Genomic DNA, 21,441 nt, shown 5'->3' with positions numbered 1-21,441 from the left:
ATTATCATTTTTAAGAAATACTTGGAGGTGAGGGTCCTGGAGAGTTATCAGTAGAATGCAGGAAATTACGACTAGCTTGATGGAAAAAATATTTGGCATGGACTTGTTGGACTGAAGAGCCTGTATCCATGTTGTATTCTCTATGACTCAATGATTCTAAATGAGCAGGCCCCTTCAGTTCACCTTATCAATTGCTGATTATGTTGCTGATCTGTTAATCTTTTCCACCCTCGTTAGGCCAGAACCCTCTTTGCTTTTCCTATCCAAATGCATTTGAAGTATAATAATCGTAACGGCTTTCACAACCTCCTCTTTCCAGATAGTCACCAAACTCTGTGTGGAAAAACTTGGCTCCCCTTTAATTTTCTCCCTTCACTTAAACCTCAGTGTTGTGACTCTCCTGACTCGGGAAATAAATCTCTAATGGTGTATTTTATACATGTCCCTGGAGAATTTCATGAACCTCAATATGATCATGCCTCAGTCTCCTGCATTCAAGTGAGAATAAGCCCAATCTTTCCATTCTCTCCTCATAACTATTCCAGGCAACTTCCTGATCAAGTTCTTCTACACTCGCTCCATCCTTCCTGTAGCATACGAACTAGAACTGTGTTCTGCACTCTAAGTGTGGTATAAGCAATATCTTGCATAGTTACAACATGACTACCTAGCTCATTTAGTCAATGACTCAGCCTATGAAAGCAATCATACCAAAAGGTTTCCCACTCCCTATCCATCTGTGTCTCTCTTTCAGTCTGCTATGCTCTCCTAATGGCTTTCTCTGCCTGAGAAGCATGGGGAACACCACAACTCATGATTAAAACACAAAACTCATTGAATGGAGAGGGTGCAGAAGAGGTTCACCAGGATGCTGTCTGGTTTAAGGGGGATGTGCTATCATGACAGGCTAGACAAACTTGGGTTGTTTTATCTGGAGCGGCAGAGACTGGGGTGGGGGGAGATCTGACAGAGATTTATAAGATTATGAGAGGCATAGTAGAGTAGTGATATGGTCATTGTGTAGGTAGGAGGGATTAGTTTTTGAGGGTTTTTGATTTACTTTTGAGCTGGTTCAGCACAATATCGCCTTATCTATATCTCTCACAATTTTAAACAGTCCAAAGTAATTACTACACAGGGCCTCTTTCCTGTGCTGTACTGTTCTAATAGCTTTATCCCCCTGATCACATCAAATGCTTTGGAGCCAGATATCACCAGGTGGAAATGCAGTACTTCAATGAAATCTTTGTACAGCCCAAGCAGGGTTATGCGAACTAGGACTTTCTTCCCTGGAATGTAGAAGATTGACGGGTGACCTGATAGAGGTATGTAAGATTATGAGGAGTATAAACAAGCAGAACACACATAGATGTAAAATGAAAGATTGTGATGGCAAGGTTCGAGAAGTTTGGATGACAAGAGACTACTTTAAATATAGTCAAAAAAGAAAAGAAAAAGATGGAGCTTAATCTGAATATGTGAGGTGGTGCATTTTGGGGGATCAAATACAAGAGGAAAATACACAGTAAGTGGCAGGACCCTTGGAAATATTGATGTACAGATAGATCTTAGGGTGTAACTCTATAGTTCCCTAGAATAGAGGCACAAATAGACAGGGTGGAAAAGGCAGCATATGGCATGCTTGCCTTATATGTTTGGGATATTGAGTATAGAAATTGGTAAGTCATGTCGTAGCCATATAAAACATTGGTTCGGCAAAACTTGGAGTAGTGCATGCAATTCTGTTTGCTGCATTACTCAAAGAACGTGAAGATTCTGGTCAGGGTGCAGCCGAAGATGTTGCCTGGATTAAAGAGTATTGGTATAAGGAGAGGTTGGGGAGAATAGAATTGTTTTCTCTGGAGCACTAGAGACTGAGGGTTGATCTGTTAGAAATATATAACATTATGAGAGGGTAGATAGTCATTTCCAGGATGGAAATAACAAATATCGGGAAGCTGAGAAGAGTGCAGAGATTTGTGGCAGGACCAGTTGGATTGAGTTATGAGGAGGTGCTGAACCGCTTGAGATTTAGGAGAATAAGGGGCAATCTTAGACAGGTGTATAAAATGATGAGGGCATAGACAGGGTGAACGTACAGTCTTTTTCCCAGTCATGGGGAATCAAGAACTAGAGAACATAGGTTTTAAGTGAGTGAAGAGAAAGATTTAATTGAAACCTGAGAGGCAGCATTTTCATACAGAGGGTTGTCAGAATGCGGAATGATCTGCCAGAGGAAGTGTTTCGAGCAGGTACAGTCACAACATTTTAAGAGATACTAGGGCAGATATGTGGATTGGAAAGGTTCAGTGTGCTTCAGACCAATTGTGGAAAAATGAGACTAGCTTAAATGGGGATCTTCATTAGCTTAAACCAAATGAGACAACTGTCTGTTTCCATGTTGCAAGACACTATAACTCTAAGCATAGAAAGCAGGTGAAAGTTTAAAGAAGATCTGTGAGGTAAGATTTTACAAGGAGGGTGTTAGAAGCCTGGAATATGCTGTGAAGGGAAGTGGTAGAAGCATTCTTCTATTCTCACTTCTTCCCTTTTCCATCAGGCAGAAGAAACAAAAACCTGAAAGCACAAACCGCGAGGCACAAGGGCAGCTTCTACCCTGCTGTTAGAAGTCTATTGAATGGTTCAAGATTCGAAATTGTTTAATGTCATTTCCTGCACACTTATAAAGGAGAACAAAGTAATTACTACACCTGCTCCCATGCAGCAGAAACAAAATCATAATAAGATAAAGGACATAATTAAAAAAGCACAATAAACATAAATATATAAGATAGATTATGTGACCATAAGACCCAGGAGTGTCTACATAAGGTGACTGACAGGAAGTGATAAAGTAATGGTGGTTGGGGTGTGGAAGGGAGGTTGATGTGTGGAGGTGTTGATCAGCCTTACTGCTTAGGGAAATTAACTGTATTTGAGTCTAATACTCCTGGCACGGACACTATGTTGCCTCCTCCCTGATGGGAGCAGGACAAACAGTCCATGAGCCGGGTGGGTGGGATCCTCATGATGCCACTGGCCCTTTTTCCAGTACTGTGTAAATAGATCCTTGATGGTGGTTAGACTGACGCCAGTGATGCATTGAGCAGTTTTGACTACCTAATGCAGAGGCTTCCTGTTTGCCATAGTAGTTTCCATACCATGTAGTGATACAGCTTGTTAGGATGCTCTCTACTGTGTATCTGTAGAATGATGTGGGTACTGATGTGATAGTCCAACCTCTTCAGAAAGTCGAAGCATTGGTAGGATGTGTTCTGGGACCATAAGAAGTTGTGTGAGGTGTGCACTCCCAGGAGTTTGAAACTGCTCGTAGTTTCCACTGACAATCCAAAGGGGGGTGTGAGTGATGTAAGCTCTTCTCAAGTTCCCTTTGCTGATAATACGGAATCTTGATTTCTCAGTCTACCTCATAATGACTTTGCTCCTTACTGTTTACCTGCCCTGCACTTTCTCCACAGATGTTGCACTTTATTTTGTTTTGTCTTGTTCTACCTTTATACTGTGTACTGACCTGTTCTGTATAAACAGTATGCAAGGCAAGGTGTTCAGTACATGTGACAATAATAAACCATTTCCAAAGCAGATATGATTGCAATGCTGAGAGAAACATTTAGATTGACACATGAATAGGCAGGGAATGAAGGGCTATGGATCTTGTGCAGCAAATGGAATTAGTTTGGTCGGCACATGCATTGTAGGCTGAAGTGGCTCTTCTGATACAGTTCTGTTCTCTATTCTATGTGGTAATTGAGTAAGTGGAAAAAATAGATTCACTTGGCTGAAGGATTTAGTGATGCATTTGTTTTAAATAACAATCCAACAAATTCTATTGCCATTTTTCCAATACTACCTCACACTTTTATTGAATTCACTACCTTAGGGTTACTAGCCCTGTATTAAAAGTATTACACTGCATCACCAAATTTCTACAGGCTGCTTAAATCCATTTTTAACTTGCCATATTTCATTTGTTCAGCTGTGGTGTGATGCGTACTGAATTAGCTCAATATAAATGGATATTGAACTGTTGGCCGCTTCTTTCTCCATCAAACTCATGATGAAGGCAGTTGGATGATGACAGTTGAGAAAGCATAATTATAGCAAGCAGTTTAAAAACAAGTTTATACAAATTTTCATTTAATCAACAATACTTCAGGGCTAGCAACACTGAATACCCCAGTTCATGTTGGTTCCCAAATTTTTGTCCATTCCAATTTGTGCTTTCAGTTAAACTGAAAACAATGAAACCTTATAAAAGCTAGTGCAATTCTCACAAGTTAGTTTGGATGGAAACACTGTTACCATTGTATGAAAAGGGAGTATTAACACTGTTCTACAACTGCCCCCATTTACCTGTTGACTTGGATGAAGTGATCTTTATAAGAAAGGTAAGTTTTGTGCTCACTGAGTATGCTTGTCCTAGCATAGCCAACACGATGCATCTGTATCCCACAACAGGGCACCACTGAATGGCCAAAACATGAAGGAGTATAAATAAACAAGTACTTTCAACAGAGTTCCTAGTCCAGCAGAATAGAAACTGCTAAATCAGAAAGAAATTCAAAATGTCTCTGCATTTTATATTGTGCAAAATATTTGCAGCAAGATCATATCTCCTATAAAATGCTTTCAGGCCTTTAAATGATGGACAGAATTACCATCGTTTTCTCCACTTCTGTTACTGCTCGGTAACTTATAGAAGTACCACATTGAGGTTGTTGCTCTTGGTCCTTGAATTCCTGAAATACCCCTGTTGTTAGAGAGTGAATCTGGAGGGTTCCTTCACAGGGAAAGAGATGGAGAACAAGGGATGTGTGATGCTCCTTCAGCAGTCTGCGCCAGTCTTCTGGTCCCAACTCCTTATAGGTTAGTCATACGTTCAATCCAAGGCACAAAAGCAGAGACTCTGGTGTAGACACCTGGGGTTTCCTTTATACCACAGCCATGTCCCCAAGAGGTCACACCAAACACTACCCAGCGACCTCCTGCTCTCTCACACATCAGGGGTCCGCCACTATCCCCATGACAGCTGTCTACTCGTTTGTGGTCCAGTAAGTTTCCGGCACAGAGCATCCTGCCAGTGAACCTGTGCCTGTAGCGCCCCTCACAATGCCTTTTGGGAAGCAATGGGATGGCAGCCTGCTGCAAGGTCTTTGAATAAGCTCTTCCTGCAGCAGAGACAGAAAGTTGTTATCGCTCTTGTGAAATTTGTGATATACCACTCTACCATTTAATGCAATGTCTGAACACACCTACAATGCAAGATAAAAGGAAGTTGTTTGGCCCATTTAATATATAAAACCTACAACTTGTAGAGGCGTGAAAAGAAATAGCATTTTGAACTCACAATTTTCAATAACATCTAAAGCATGGAGCTGCACGTTCAAATCTCCAATAATTAACAACAAAGCAGAACAGCCAGTCTAAGCTCACATATGAAGGGGCCTGGTTATTTTAGTTATATTGTTATATAACAGTTTGCAGTGAACTTCCTTGCTCATGTGAAGCTCACAAACAGTATATGTTGCAATAATAAATAAAACAATAAATGGAGAAACAAGTACAATTGCAACAGGGTGTAAAGCAGTGTAAAAAATGCAAACATACAATGAGCCAGCAACGTTTGCACATATTTTCCAGCTGGAATGATAAAGGCTAATATAAGCAGGTGTTTGGGGCTTTCACTTCAAATAGGCAGAAGTGAAAGTTGGGAACAACAGTATCTTTTTCTGCACTCTTACCTGAAATTAGAATGCCCTAAATACAGTTGACCCCAAGCTGTTTTCAGGATAATCAAGGCTTTAAAGGTTCAAATGCTGAAGCTCTTTAAAAAAAAAGGACGTGCTGCCAAAATTTTCCATGAAAGCTACACAATTGCAAGTAGGGATGACAGAATGAATTATCTTTGAGTTCCATTACATGTGCTAAGGATTGGATAAAGTCCTTGTCTGATCAATTCCTTTTCTACCCAATTGCTTCTAATGTATTTGCCTGGATTTTTTTTGGAGTCTCTGCATGCAATGTAACAGTGTCAAATTTAAACCTTTTTCACTGGTGAGCACTCTGGCATTCAGATAAATAAGGTCCCATGACTGAGTTGGGCCTAGTTGTACCAGTACTGGGGTCAATTCCTATATCCATCTGGCAAGTGCACATGTAATCCAAATTCTCCCCCACAGTGCCTGAATATGAGCCATGGTCTGTGGGAGGAGCAGTCAGCAGGGGGGGCATGTCCAGACAGGTATATGTAGTTCACCACAGCACTACCTGCTCCCCTAGCTATCCTCGTATTGTCTGCAAACTTGGCTACAAAGCCATCAATTCTGCAATCCAAATCAGTGACATATAACATAGAAAGACTCAGTCCCAACATAAACTCCTGTGAATACCACTAGTCAGCAACAGCCAACCAGAAAAGGCTCCCTTTATTCTCATTCTATGACCACAGCCTATCAGCCAGCGCTTTATCCATGTGAATATATCTCCTGTAATACAGGTTCTTTGTTTGTCAAGTAGCCTCACGTGTGGCCCCTTGTCAAAGGCCTTCTGAAAATTCAAGCACAGAACATCTGCCGATGGAGACTGATGGAGATGTTGTTGCCAATTCAAACTGATTGGTTCTGCAAGTAGGGAAATTAAGGATCCAACTGCAGAAAGAGATATTGAGATCAAGGTCTTGAAGCTTATTGATTGGTTTTGAGGGGTGATAATATTGAATGCTGAGCTGTAGGCAATAAAGAGCAATTTGATGTTTGCACCTTTGCTGTTCAGATTTTCCAGTGAAGAGCCAAAACAGCATTTAGACATAGATAAAAATGATTAGACCCAACCATCGTTTCTTTGATACCCCTCAAACTAAATTGGCAATTTTGTCCACGTTACTATAAATCCTATTCCAGAGGTATATTTGATAATCTAGTTCATACAACTTATTTACATATTAGAGACTGAGCAAGTGCATAATGATTTATGAGTTTCGCAGTACTATGAATATACACAAGTTCAGAGTGTAAACCAACATTAATATTAGTCAAAGAGAATGTACTTTTGCAAGAGTCATTAGAAGACATGGCATACACTCAGTGACCACTTTATTAAGTACGTACTTAATAAAGTGACAACTGAGTGAATACACAAATACATCACTGAATGATTTGAGTATACATGAGCATATGCTTAATACACGTATTATTGCAATGTACTTATTAGTGTTTGTGTGAATTTGTATCTTCTCCAGTTAAATCAGTAACTGTGAAGAAGCATTCGATAAAGTATTGTGCTGACAACATGAAATGGGATGGTCCGAACCATCAGACTAAGAATGCAATGGAGAAAAATATCTAAAATGATGACAGTGAATAAAAGGAATAAAATGAAAGTGTGTTGGCAGGAATCACAGGTATAAACATGTTTGTGGTCCAACCTGAATTTTACACAGGCATGTATTGATCTTCTGACCCCATGCATCGCAACCTTCACCAACCAATTTGCTGATCTAATGTGAGTCCCCTACAACCACCAACCCTCAACTAACAACCCGACCCAAACTACTACTGTTGTGCCCAGAACCCCATCTATCCCCAACAAGCACACCTGAACTCTCTAATTACCCATCAGCATTGACACCTCCATTCTGATTATAAATTTCCGAGCCTTCACTTCTCTATAAAATCCTGGACACAACCATGACTCAGGCATTAAACGTACAGTATATATGATAAATCATAATGCAGTATGCCATCAACGTATGTCTGTAATTTGTCCAGCTTCACACCAATATACCTCATTGAACCAATGGAATATCTCTGGCCCTGGGTAGGAGAGGATTTTTTTAATGTAGTAAACACCATGGCAACAGCAACCCTTCCCTCCAAAGTTATATATGCAAAATGCTGGGGGAGCTCATCAGGTCTAGCTACTTCTATGGAAAGAGATAAAGAATTGAATTTTTTGAGCCAAAACCCTTTGTCAGTTCAGGGAATGAAGGAGAAAGAAGCCAGAATAAGAAGCTGGGGGGAGAGATTACAGGCTAGAAAATGATAGGCAAAACCAGGGGGTGGGGGAGGAAGAATGAAGTGAGAAACTGGGAGGGATAGGTAGAAAAGGTAAAGAGCTCAAGAAGGAGGAATCTGATAGGAGAGGAGAGTAGACAATGGAAAAAAGGGAAGAAAGAGGGGCACCAAGGGAAGGTGATAAGCAGGTGAGGAGAAGAGAAGAGGTAATGGGGGGCCACAGTCAGGACTGGAAAAAGAGGGAAGAGGGTGGGGGAAAACTTCCTTGTGGAGAAAATTTACTTGAAGTTAGAGAAATTGATTTTCATGCCATCAGGTTGGAGGCTACCAGATGAAATATGGTGTTGTTCCTCCAACTTGAGAGTGGCAGTAGAGGAGGACATGGACCAACATGTCAGAATGGGAATAGTGATCAGAATTAGAATGGTTGGCCACTGGGATATCCTGCATTTTGTGGACGAAGCAAAGATGTGTGACAAAGTAGTCCCCCAATCTCTGTCAGGTCTCAACGATGTAGAGGAGGTCACATCAGGATCACTGAATACAGTAGCTGACCCTAACAGACTTGCAGGTGAGTTGTTCCCTCATCTGGAAGAACTGTTTAGAGCCCTGAATGGAGGTGAGGGAGGAGGTGAAAGGGCAGGTGTAGCACTTCTTCCGCTTGCAGGGATAATTTCCAGGAGGGAGATTTATGGGGAGGGATGAATGGACAAGGGCATCACAGAGAGAGTGATCCCTGCGGATAGTGGAGTGTGGGGGAGAGGTAAAGATGTTTTTGTCGGTAGCATCCCATTGAAGATGGTGGATGTCTTGCAGAATAATGCGCTAGATGCAGATGCTCATGGGGTGGAGGTCAGGGCAAGAGTTACTCTATTCCTGTGAAGGTGGGGGCAAGATAGGGTGAGGACAGATGCCCCGGAAATGGAGAAGAAGTGGGGAGCATCCTCCTGCCAATTTACTTATAAAGCAGGTAAAATGGGAAGAGGCCGAAAATTCCAAGATTGATCTCTAAATTATAGTTTTGTGCATCTATGTACATGAGTGGTCAGCCACTAACTTCTGCATCATTGTCAATTGGAAGAGGTCATTTGGTTGGTGTTTCACATTTAATAAACCATGTATATCTTGGGAACAAGTAACAGGAGCTCTCAGGTGCAGATGAACTTGGTAACAGTCATTATTTTCTGCTCATTAAATTCCCAACATGCGCTCCTGATTCATGGGTCTCTCTGCAGCAAATGATCATCCCAGAGTTTAGCCTAAGGATTTCACTTTACTAATGGTGCAGAACTTCTTGCCAGGTAGAGATTTGCAATGAAGTTGGAGGAAATTTTAAGAAGTTAAGACTGTGAACATCAACTTTTAAAAAAGACACCAAAACTGCAGTCCTTCAATAATCCATTTTGTCCCACATTAATATTAATTCAATGCATCATTTTCACTATCTATTGTCAAGTTCTGTTTTCTAGAAGATACCAAATGAAGCATGGCAATTGGATAAATTCACAATGTGGTTACACAATGCTCTAAAGCTCAAAAGATGAAAAACTTCAGGGAAGATAGTGAGTGAGTCAGTTAATTATTACTCCAGTGAAATCACCAGCAAAGCTGTCAAGTATCCCTGTCTCAGATCTAAAAAGTTAAATAGGGGTACGATTTTAAAGAGGTAGTCCAGTAATTTTATCCATATAATTAAACATTACTGATTGATCGATTAGCCATTGAAGTGATTAGCCTGTGCAACAGAAGAAGGAATTAGTAAAATTCTCTTTGTCTATTATTATTTAGAGTGTTACAGATTTCAGTCAGGGAGATGTCATTTGGCCCATCATGCCTCTGCCAGTCATTTAAAAAAGCTGTTCAGAGCTAGGCTGTTCATGTTTCTCTAGAAGTCTGTCCTGTTCCCGTTCATAGGTTGCCCTAATCTAATATCCTTTTAGATTGTGCATTCCGGGTCAGTGCTGATGTCCTGAGCTAGGTGGTTTCTTTTATCAGGCATTTGTTGACCTCCACTGATGTCAGCAAGAATGTTGCCCTTGAATAAAGTAGTATTAGTGAAGAGGAAACAATTGGGCATTCATTTAATAACGAGAATATAGTTTGCTTTTAAAGTCATTCAATTTGACCTCATTTTATCCTCTGCTTTGATTTAATGTGATTATTTTCATTTATTTATATTAAAAAGAGCTTTGACCAGCAACCAATCTGGACATTGAAGTTTTGGAAGGAGGGGATTTCACTGCCTGAGTAGAAAAGGAAGCAGCAGGCTGTTTGAGTGTAAAAGAGTTTTGACTAGTGACCAATTGCCATTTAGGATTGATTAGCAAGAGCAAATTAAAGGAAGGCATGGGCAAGTGCAGCAGCTGTCATCATCACTGTGACCGTCATCTGAGTGGACAGAGTCGAGGCTTCAGTCAGAGAAAGCAAAAGAAATAAAAGAGCGAGGTTAAGCTTTTTTTTCCTCCCCTTAATATCTGCTTGGCTGGGACAGTAGAGATGGAAGGCAAGATAGTGGAATGTTTCCCCTTGCAGGATGTGGGAAGGCAGGCAGACCTCAAGTGTCCCTGACAACTACAACTGCGAGAAGTGCATCCAGTTGCAGCTTCTAACAATCTGTGTTAAGGAGTTGGAGTTGGAACTGGATGAACACTGGATCACTTGGGAAGCTGAGGGGGTAATAGGACATACAGAGAGGTAGTTGCATTCAAGGTGCAGGACACAGGAAACTGGGTGACAGTCAGGAAGTGGAAAGGGGTTAAGAAGGCAGTACAGAGCCATTCCTCCAAAAAAACAAGTATATCACTGCTGGGAGGGTTGACCTAACACAGGAAGTCACAGTGGTTGGGTTTCTGGCACACAGCCTGGCTCTGAGACTCAGAAGTGAAGGAATGGGGGGAAGAAGAGGTACACTGTGGTGATAGAGGATTTGTTAGCTAGGAGAACGGACAGGAGGTTCTTTGGGCGAGAACAAGATTCCCTGATGGAAGGTTGCCTCCCAGGTGCCAGGGTTTGTGATATCTCAGCTCGAATTCGCAGCCTTTTTAAGTGGGAGGGTGAACAGCCAGAAGTCATGGTCCATGTGGGTACCAATGAATGATGAGGTTCTGCAAAGGGAATTCAGGGAGTTAGGTGCTAAGTTAAAGAGCAGGACATCCAATGTTGTGATCTCAGGATTGCTATCCATGCCATGTGCTAGTGAGGCCAGAACTAGGAAGACTACACATGGCTAAGGAGTTGGTGTAGGAGGGAGGGCATGAGATTTTTGCATCATTGGGCTCTCTTCCAGGAAAGGTCAGAACTGTTCGGAAGGAATGGTTTGCACCTGAACTGGAGGGGAACTAATATCCTAGTGGGAAGGTTTGTTCATGCTGCACAGTGGGGCTTAAACTAGTGTACAATGTCCTGTGTATGTGACTCAAAATGGCTTCTTTGGTTTGTTAAGAGTAGGAATGCTTCTTTGTCTGATAAGTGTTTCTCTCGCAGTTGTTTAGCTTTAGACTTGCTGATATGGGGATTGTATTCATTTGTTAACCAATGGGGAATGTTATTTTGTCTTGTGAGGCTGGGAGCTTGGGGGTTTTCGCAGTTTTTTCAGGAGAGTTGGGAAGAAGATGCCAAGGAAGGTGGACATGTGCTGCACTGCTCGGTCGACCACCGGGGGTGGTCCCAGTTGCGAGGACGTGGAGGTCGGAGGCAAGTGACGAGGGGTCGAATGGTTCGAGCTCCAACAATGTGCACTAAACTGACTGAACTTTGATAAGTTGGTGCCTTTTACTTTTTCTTTCCTTTCGTATATATTGTATTGCAAAGTACTCTTTTAGTTTTAGTAAAATCTTTAAAGTGTATTCCATAACGATATCTGGTGTGAGTTTGATATGGTGTGTGTGCGCGCGGCATAAACTTGATTCTCACAGCACCTGCATGTACGGGAGGTGGGGTTGGTGTGTGGCTGGATCTCCTTTTCCCCTAGACCGGGGGTCGGCAACCTGCGGCTCCCGAGCCATTTGTGGCTCTTTCACCTCTGTGCTGCGGCTCCCTGTGGCTTTGGGAAATAATTGGTCAGTATTTAATTAAAATGTATTTTATGTTAGTTTGTTAGCTTTTGAAATGTAATTCTAAATTTGAAGATTATGGTGATCTTGTACGATCTAAGTGTGGCGACACATTTCCTCACAATTAGCCAGCATTCCGGCTAAGGGAGATAGCCTACGGGGGTTTGTGAGTACGCGTCTTTTGCAGCATCTGCGTCCATGGGGGCTGGGTTGAGGGAGGCTTAAAAGCAAGGCTGTTTAGTTCGAATAAAGTTACCTTTGACTGCAGTGTCTTTATTTTAGCGCTGCGTGTAGCGCTACACCGCTACAACGTGTTTTTTATCGCTATTAATATACATCACCACTGCCAATGCCTGACACCCGCCAGTGCGCGCTTTCTTTTAATTCTTCGATCCAAGGTAGGCTACCTATGTAGTAACCTTCAACCCAACGTCTTTTTTTCGGAGTTCAAAATGTTTTTGTTGCATGCAGAAATGTAATTTTGTTTTCTCTGCAGGAGTTCATCAATTTCAAAAATGTAACACATTATAGTTTGTTTATACATAGCATAAAGGCAAAAAAAACCCGTTGTATGCAGTGTTATTTCATTTTGTGGCTCCCAGTGTTTTCTTTTCTGTGGGAAATGGGTCCATATTGGCTCTTTTAGTGGTAAACGTTGCCGACCCCTGCCCTAGACATATACCAGCCAGTTGGGTAAATGTTAAACTAGAGTTGCAGGGGGGATGGGAACCAGAATACCAGAACAATTAGTGGAGAGCTGTAGAGTGGATGTAGGTAAGACCTCAGACAAAGCCAGGAATCTAAAAGTTGAGCATGGTGTGACTGGTGCCCTGTGCTGTGAAGTTTCAACACAAGAAGTTTTGTAGGAAAGGCGGATGATGGTGCTGAAGCTGAAATAGCTGGTTTACAAACAGAGGCATGATGTAGTGAGGAGAGGCCACTGAAGGGGCAAAATTGCAGTCAGCAGGATGAATTGCAATGTAAAACGTGGGCAAAATCCAAAACGGTGAATGCAGGACATTATTTGAATGCACACAGTATACGGAATAAGGTAGAAGAACTTGTACCACAGTTTCAGATTGGCATGTATGATGTTGTAGGCATCACTGAATCGTTGCTGAATGAAGATTATAGAATGTCGAAGCATACACGTTGTATCGAAAGGATAGGCTGGAAGGCAGAGGGAGCGGAGTTTCTCTGTTGGTAAAAAAAGATATCAGATCATTAGGAAGAGGTGACATCGGAAGATGTTGAACCATTGTGGATAGAGCTAAGGAACTGCAAGGGTAAAAAGACCCTGATGGGAGTCGTAGACAGACCCTCAAACAGTAGTAAGGATGCAGTCTACAAATTTCAACAGGAGATAGAAAATGCATGTCAAAAGGGCAATGTTACAATGGTTATGGGGCATTTTAATATGCAGGTTGATTGGCAAAATCAGCTTGGCACTGGATTCCAGGAGGGGCAATTTCTAGAGTGCTTACGGATGGCTTTTCAGAGCGGCTCATGGTTGAGCCCACTAGGGAATCAGCTATACAGGATTAGGTGTTGTGCGATGAACCAGAATTGATTAGAGAGAGTAAGGTAAAAGAACCCATAAGGGCAAGTGATCATAATATGATTGAATTCACCCTGAAATTTGAGAAGGAGAAGCTAAAGTCAGATGTATCAGTATTACAATGGAGTAAAGGGAATTACAGAGGCTTGACAGAGCAGCTGGCCAGAAAAGAACACTAGCAGGGATGATGGCAAAGCAGCAATGGCTGGAATTTTTGGAAGCAATTTGTAAGGCACAGGCTATATAAATCTCAAAGAGGAAGAAGTGTTCTAAAGGGAAGATGACACAACCATGGCTAACAAGAGAATCAAAGCCAACATAAAAGCCAAAGAGAGGGCATATAATGGAGCAAAAATTAGTAGGAAGTTAAGAGGATTGAGAAGCTTTTAAAACCAAAATAAGGCAACTAAACAACCATTAAGAAGGTAAAGATGGAACACAAAAGCAAGCTAGCCAATAATATTAAAGAGAATACCAAAGTTTTTTTAGATACATAAAGTGTAAAAGAGAGATGACAGTGGATATTGGACAGCCAGAAAACAATGCTGGAGAAGTAGTAATGGCGACAAGGAAATAGTGGATGAAGTGAATAAGTATTTTGCATCAGTCTTCACTGTGGAAGACACTAGCAGTATGGTGGAAGTTCCATGTGACAGGGGTCATGAAGTGTGTGAAGTTACCATTACCAGGGAGAATGGTCTTGGGAATCTGAAAGGTCTGAAGGTAGATAAGTCACCTGGACCAGATGGTGTACACCCTAGGGTTCTGAAGAGATCATGGAGGCATTAGTAATGATCTTTCAAGAATCACTAGTTCCAGAAGAATGGAGAATTGCAAATGTCACTCCTCTCATCAAGAAGGGAGAAGAGCAGAGGAAAGTAAAGTATAGGCTAGTAATTTTGACCTCAGTGGGTGGGAAGATGTTGGAGTCAATCATTAAACATAAGGTCTCAGGGTACTTGGAGGTTTGTGATAAAATAGACTGTAGTCAGCTTGGTTTCCTCAAGGGAAAATCTTGACTGATAAATCAATTGGAATTCTTTGAAGAAGTAACAAACAGGACAGGCAAAGGAGAATCAGTTGACATTGTGTACTTGGATTTTCAGAAGGCCTTTGACAAGGTGCCACACATGAGGCTGCTTAACCAGCTATGAGCCTATGGTATTACAGGAAAGACTCTCATATGGATAAAGCAGTGGCTGATTGGCAGCAGGTAAAGATTGGGAATAAAGAGAGCATTTCCTGGTTGGTTGCCAGTAACTAGTAGTGTTTCACGGAGGTCTTTTTTGGGCCTGACTATTTTAACGTTATATATATCAATGACTTGGATGATGAAATTGATGGCTTTGTTGCAAAGTTAGCTGACAATGTGAAGAAAGGTGGAAGGGTAGGTAGTTCTGAGGGAGTAGAGGAACTACAGAAGGACGTAGACAGATTAGGAGAATGGGCAAACAAGTGGGAGATTGAAATTTACCCCTGACACCTTCTCTGTACCTACTCCTCAGCACCTTAAACCTGTGTCCTCTTGTGACAACCATTTCAGCCCTGGGAAAAAGCCTCTGTCTGTCCACACGATCAATGCCTCTCATCATCTTATACACCTCTGTCAGGTCACCTCTCATCCTCCGTCACTCCAAGGAAAAAAGACTGAGTTCACTCAATATTCTCATTCTCACTTATTCTCATAAGGCCTGCTCCACAATCCAGGCAACATCCTTGTAAATCTCCTCTGCACCCTTTCTATGGCTTCAACATCCTTCCTGTAGTGAGGAGACCAGAACTGAGCACAGTACTCCAAGTGGGGTCTGACCAGGGGCCTATATATCTGCAACATTACCTCTTGGCTCCTAAATTCAATTCCACGATTGACAAAGGCCAATACACCATACGCCTTTTTAACCACAGAGTCAGCCTGCGCAGTTGCTTTGAGCGTCCTATGGACTCAGACCCCAAGATCCCTCTGATCCTCCACACTGCCAAGAGTCTTACCATTAATACTATATTCTGCTATCATATTTGACCTATCAAAATGTACCACTTCACACTTATTTGGGTTGAACTCCATCTACCACTACTCAGCCCAGTTTTGCATCCTATCAATGTCCTGCTGTAACCTCTGACAGCCCTTCACACTATCCACAACACCAACTTTTGTGTCATCAGCAAACTACTAACCCATCCCTCCACTTCCTCATCCTGGTCATTTATAAAAATCATGAAGAGTAAGGTTCTGGACTATATCTTATAGGAATAGGCCCTTCTGGCTGTTCGAGCCATGCTGTCCTTCAACCCCTGACTTAACCCAAGGCTCATCATGGGACAATTTACAATGACCAATCAACTTACCAAATGGACATCTTTGGACTGTGGGAGGAAACCAGAGCACTCAGAAGAAACCCATGTATACACGCCTTACAGACAGTGGCAAGAATTGAACCCAGGTCGCTGGTACTATAAGGTTTGTGCTAACCACTACGCTACCTTGCTTGCATTACTTAGGAAGTAAATATTTCCTTGTGCATGGGCTGAGGAAATGGCAAAAGCAAACCAGCAGGATGTGAAATGGGGCATAACAGTGCCTGCTTAGCCAGCCATAGTCCAGGATGCACTTCACACTGACACATTCTACTATGATATTACTTAATATCTGACGCAGAATCTTTATTACATTTAGGGTTGGTTAGAAAAATAGGAATAGAGCTCAGAAATCTAAGGAATATCAACTCTGTTGTTGACGAGAAGATGAAATTATAGTGCAATATAGTTATGATAAATAGCTTATATTACAAATGTGGACGTAAAATGAATAATTCTAACCATCAATGTTATGTAGTTATGTATAAGTAGGTAATTTCCAAATCCAATCATATTTCATCTCCAATCTATCTACTTGCGCAATTCTAATAAAGCTGAGTCAAGGGGTACACTTAATACAAGGTGTCAGGTATAAAATTACCCCTCCTCTCACTCACCCTTCACTCTCTTTTTCACTTGGATTAAATATCAGATTTATATTGATAAGAAAAATGTGACCAGCCACACTTATATCAATATAGTTACTGCAACAGAGTAAAACTTTGAAGGTAGCATATCCTGATAAGAAGTGATATACTGGACTGGTGTTTACAATGCTACTCACATAAGAAGACCATAAGATATAGGAGCATAATTAGGTAATTTGGCTCATTGAATCTGATCCGCCATTTCATCATGTCTGATCCATTTCCCTTCCAATCCCAATCTTCTGCTTTCTCCCCATATCCCTTTGTGACATGTCACATAAAGTTCCAAATTTTAACATGACAGTTGCCTACCAAAGAGTCTGAAGTCCAAGCAAGTACTCTGATAGAGGCAGGTTCATAACAAAAAAAAAATAAAAATAAAGTACCTGTTGATTAATGTTTCTATGTCCACAGACCTCACCTGAAACTTTACGTTGATCTTACTGTCATTGACAAGTCAATGGGTGCTAACTAAAAATGCTGTCATTCATCATCGGCCAGATCTCTAAGTGACCCTGGAAACTAAAAGCTCCCACTCACTCCTTTATCATGTCTGAGTTGGACAGGGTGCCTGCCCCATCTCCTAACAGCCAGTTATTAGATTTCACAGTTAGGTAATGGACTAACCACTGGAAGCTCTAAGAGACTCTACTGGAAGTTGCAGTGGAGTCCATTAGAGTTGCCAGAAACCTTTGGCTCTAGTAGTTTTAACTTACTCTCAGTAGGTTGAATGGAGTAAGAATCATAAACTAGTTTTAGGACATGGGACAAGAGATTCAAAGGGGATTTGAACGGGACCTTTATCACCTAGAGAGTGGTGAGTACATGGAATGCGCTTCAGGAGTGGCGGAAGCAGAGCTGCTGACAGCAGTAACGAGCTGCCTGGTTGAACACTTCAATCAGCTAGGCATTAAAGGGTTAAACAAACTGCTGGTGGAACTCAGTGAATCAAGCAGCATCTGTGGGGCTGGAGGGAGGAAGGAAAGGATCACTAATGCTTTGTGCCGATACTCTGCAATAGGACTGAAAGCAGTAAAGGAAGATAGTATAAAGATGGGGGGGGGGGGGGGGGGAGGAGAAGTGAAACAGGGGCCAGTAGATGACAGGTGAGGGATGAGTGACAGATGGGGACAGATAGGGAGAAGGTAGATGGGCCAAGTGCTGGAAGGGATGGGATTAACACATTTGGAATGCTCATTGGTGTAGATGTTGTGGGATTGCTGGACTGTTTCCATGCTCTGTTACTCTATGACTCTGTGTCTTTGAACTTAATGTTGTCACCACAAGTGAGTAGTAATTTGTTGCTTAAAACACAAAGCAAGGAAAAGAAAGGTAAAGATCAATAACATACTGCACTATGTCATAGTGCTTAATGATTCAAATATGGGGGTCATATGATTTGGAGCACAACCTGCATCTGATCAATATTTCAAGAAGACAAAATAAATCAAAAAATCATGATAACCCTAGTGATTCACTTACAGTCTATTTGAACACTCAAATTTCTGTTGGTGGCTATGAACCTCCCAGTGAATGGTAACAATGATTCTTTATAGTGCCAGATTAATTTATCGTGATGCTTTAAATTAATGCATAAATAATTTAACAAATGTTCCAATAATTAAATTCATAATTTTATCAACCATGAAGAAAAATTATACTAAATTTTGGGTATTACATTTGGGTACTAACCAAGATCTAGAATTATTTAGCTTCAAAGAATGATAGCTACACTTTACTCTCCTTAGCTGCATATTGGGATATCAGTTCACAGTATTCAATATTACCTGTGTCACCCCATCCAGTAATGTAGCAGTTTGAGCTGCTTCTCTGTATACGTTCTCTCCTGTGTGGCAAACATGCTGGAAGGACATGGGCATTAAATTTGATGCAACGTTCCTGGTCTCCTTCAAGCTTTACCAAGGCAATGTCATAGTCATTAGCATCAGGCTTATAGTCTTTGTGGATGACAATGGTCTGCACTTCAAGATTCTCCTCAAATTCCTCAGACACTAATGTGTGGTAATCACCAACACGCACAACATAGTTCTTTGTGCTGTTGCCATACCTATCAAAGAGAAGGAATAAATTTAAGAAAGAAGTTTTATTTAATAGAACACACAGCATAAAAGAGCTCCAATTAAATGAATTACAATGACCTATGCATTTGATTAAAAGCATAATGGCCTGCACTAAATGTTTGCTTCAATTGATTGAACTTTGGAATCGGAGTACAGCACTCTTGACATTATTAGCTAGTGCATTCAAAGTCACTGATCAGCAACAAATTTCTAGGCATAATGGAGTATGACAGTGGGAAAGAAAACCACTGTGTTCTGTTGGTTAAGTGAACCACTTAGGAGAGTATTACTAAATCAAGATAAGAGAAAATAAAAAATTGTAGAGCAAAAATTGTTTGATAAAAGATGCTTGCTGTTCACTATTTATAACAAAGGTATAAGTAATTACAGTTTTGTTTAAATATCAAATAGCAGAAATCAACATCCCTGGCTCTCTAATGTCAATGATCCTTTTTAATATTTGAGAGGAAATTGGAATGATCCTTTCATCCTTCAGTAGTTAAACATCAGATGAAACTAAGCTAGAATATCAAAGAAAATGTAGTTTATCACTTATTTAAAGTTAGCATCTTTGACATAATAGTGTACAAAAGAGCATCATGCAAAATAATTATCATTTTCCCTTTTAATCGCAGATTCTTTTCCATTTTAAAGACAGAGAAACTACTAGAATTTGTACTAGAAAACTGACAGTAACTTTGGAATTTCTGTGCAAGTGTAGTTTAACATAGATATCCCAAAGATTTAAATCAATAGATAGGGAAACTGGTTAATTATTGTTACATGTACCGAGGTACAGCATGAAACTTCTCCTGCATACCATTCATAAAGATTAATTCATTACCACAAAGTAATAATGCAGAATAACATTAAAAATAACATGACAAATGCAGAATAAAATATTGCAGTTGCAGTGAAAGTGCAGTTTAGGTAGTCAGCTTGGTGCAAGGTCGTAAGGAGATAGCTAGTGAGGTCATGAGTCCACTTTATTGTACTAAAGAACTGTTCAATGGTCAGGATAGGAGCTGTCTTTGTGCTTGGTGGTCTGTGCTTTCAAGCTTTTGTTTCTTTTACAGGATGAGAGGAGGGAGAAGAGAGAGTCCAGTGTAGATCAGATCATTGATAATGTTGGCTGCTTTACAAGGCAGCGAGGAATGCCCATATAGACTCTATCCATATAGAGGAACTGGGTTCTGTATAATGCTGAGCTGTGTCGACATCTCTTTGCAGTTCTTTGTGGCAGATGCCATATGGAAGATGAGCGGAGGGTGAGAGATGTCCTGAAGAGGTGTATAAGATAATGAGAGGCAATGATCGTGTGAATACCCAGAGGCTTTTCCCCAGGACTGCAATGGCTAATATGAGGCAACATAGTTTTAAGGTGCTTGGAAGTAGGTTCAGAGGGGATGTCAGGGTTAAGTTTTTCATACAGAGTGGTGGGTGCATGGAATGCACTGCCAGCAAAGGTGGTAGAGGTGGATACAATAGGGTCTTTTAAGAGACTCTTAGATAGGTACATAGTAAAATAGAAGGCTATGCGGTAGGGAAATTCTAGGCAGTTTCTAGAGTAGGCTACATGGTTGGCTCAATGTTGTGGGCCGAAGGCCAGTAATGTGCTGTAGATTTCTATGTTCTTGGTTCTATTAAGTCATGAAGCACCTGAATAGGATGTTTTCTATGGTGTATCGATAAAATTGGTGAGGTTCAAAGAGGGCAAGCCAAAGGTCTACAGCATCCTGAGGAGATAAAAGTTTTGGGTGAGCTTTCTGGCCATGACTGATGTCAATTACTTTGCTTATATTGCTCTGCATTCTCCATCATCATTATAAAGGAAAATAAGTTGACATAAATTTCTCATACTTGTTGACTAATTGTGGTGCTGAAATATTCTGAAATAGTACTCTGAAATAATCTGAACACAACATTTTGTCAAAAAAATTACTACTGGACTAGACATGCCCAGGCATCATCCCTGACGAAGTTGGCAAAGTTTGTCATTAAAACGTTGGTTATAATGGATACCTGTACCCAGCTGGAAGTCCAAGAAGAGTTTATTCATTGACAAGAACAATTTATTCACCTGTTTCATGATACATTCTAAGTAAGGTTTGTATGGAAAGTGACAAGTTGTGGAGAGCTAAGTAAAAACAATATCAAAATATGGGTAAGAGGAAAACAACTTGTTTTACTTCCATTGATGTTTTCTATGTGTCAGTATGTGACAGTAATGTGCTCCAAATTATAGACAAAGCATTTTTGTTCTATGCATTTGTCCTGGTTTGAAAGCTTCTTGTAGAAGCGTACAACATAAATATAGCTGCTCATCTATAGTAATTTGTTTCCTCCACTGTACGTTGTCACTGAAGAACAGAGTGAAATTGTGAATTTGCCTTGTGATGAGTGCCTTTCATTAACCTTTATTGAAAAGCAACACTGTGATTTATCAACTACAAAACAGTTCATATCTTGCCATTGCCTAGCTTGAAGGAAGAATTCCCCATTTTTCTACCATATGTGCACTGTGCATGTTTATGATTGTGGTTTCTAAAAGGAAATCTGATCATGGCTAACTATTCCTAAAACCTATAATCCATAAAGCACATGTTGCCTGCAATATAATCTAGTCAAACCAGGTATGACTTGCAGAGGGCTACTTCAGGAGCTCTGGAACAACTCCAAGGAGTTTGGCGGCAACTCTGGCAGGGTTTGCAGGTC

General features: G+C 40.9%; 1 protein-coding gene across 1 annotated transcript in view; it reads right to left on the bottom strand.

Annotated features, from left to right (window-relative positions):
* Positions 1-4,757: 4,757 nt before the first annotated feature.
* The window catches only part of prss12 (serine protease 12), a 150,568-nt gene continuing 133,884 nt past the window's right edge, over positions 4,758-21,441 (bottom strand). The window contains exons 12-13 of the mRNA XM_059988513.1: positions 18,433-18,713; positions 4,758-5,189 (exon numbers count right to left, since the gene is read on the bottom strand). Coding sequence (XP_059844496.1) covers positions 4,882-5,189; positions 18,433-18,713 — 589 coding nt within the window. The 3' untranslated portion in view covers positions 4,758-4,881. The remainder of the gene's footprint in view (positions 5,190-18,432; positions 18,714-21,441) is intronic.

This window comes from Hypanus sabinus, chromosome 14, assembly GCF_030144855.1.
Source record: "Hypanus sabinus isolate sHypSab1 chromosome 14, sHypSab1.hap1, whole genome shotgun sequence".
NCBI classification, from domain to species: Eukaryota; Metazoa; Chordata; class Chondrichthyes; order Myliobatiformes; family Dasyatidae; genus Hypanus; species Hypanus sabinus.
This window is presented reverse-complemented; position numbering and strand designations above follow the sequence as displayed.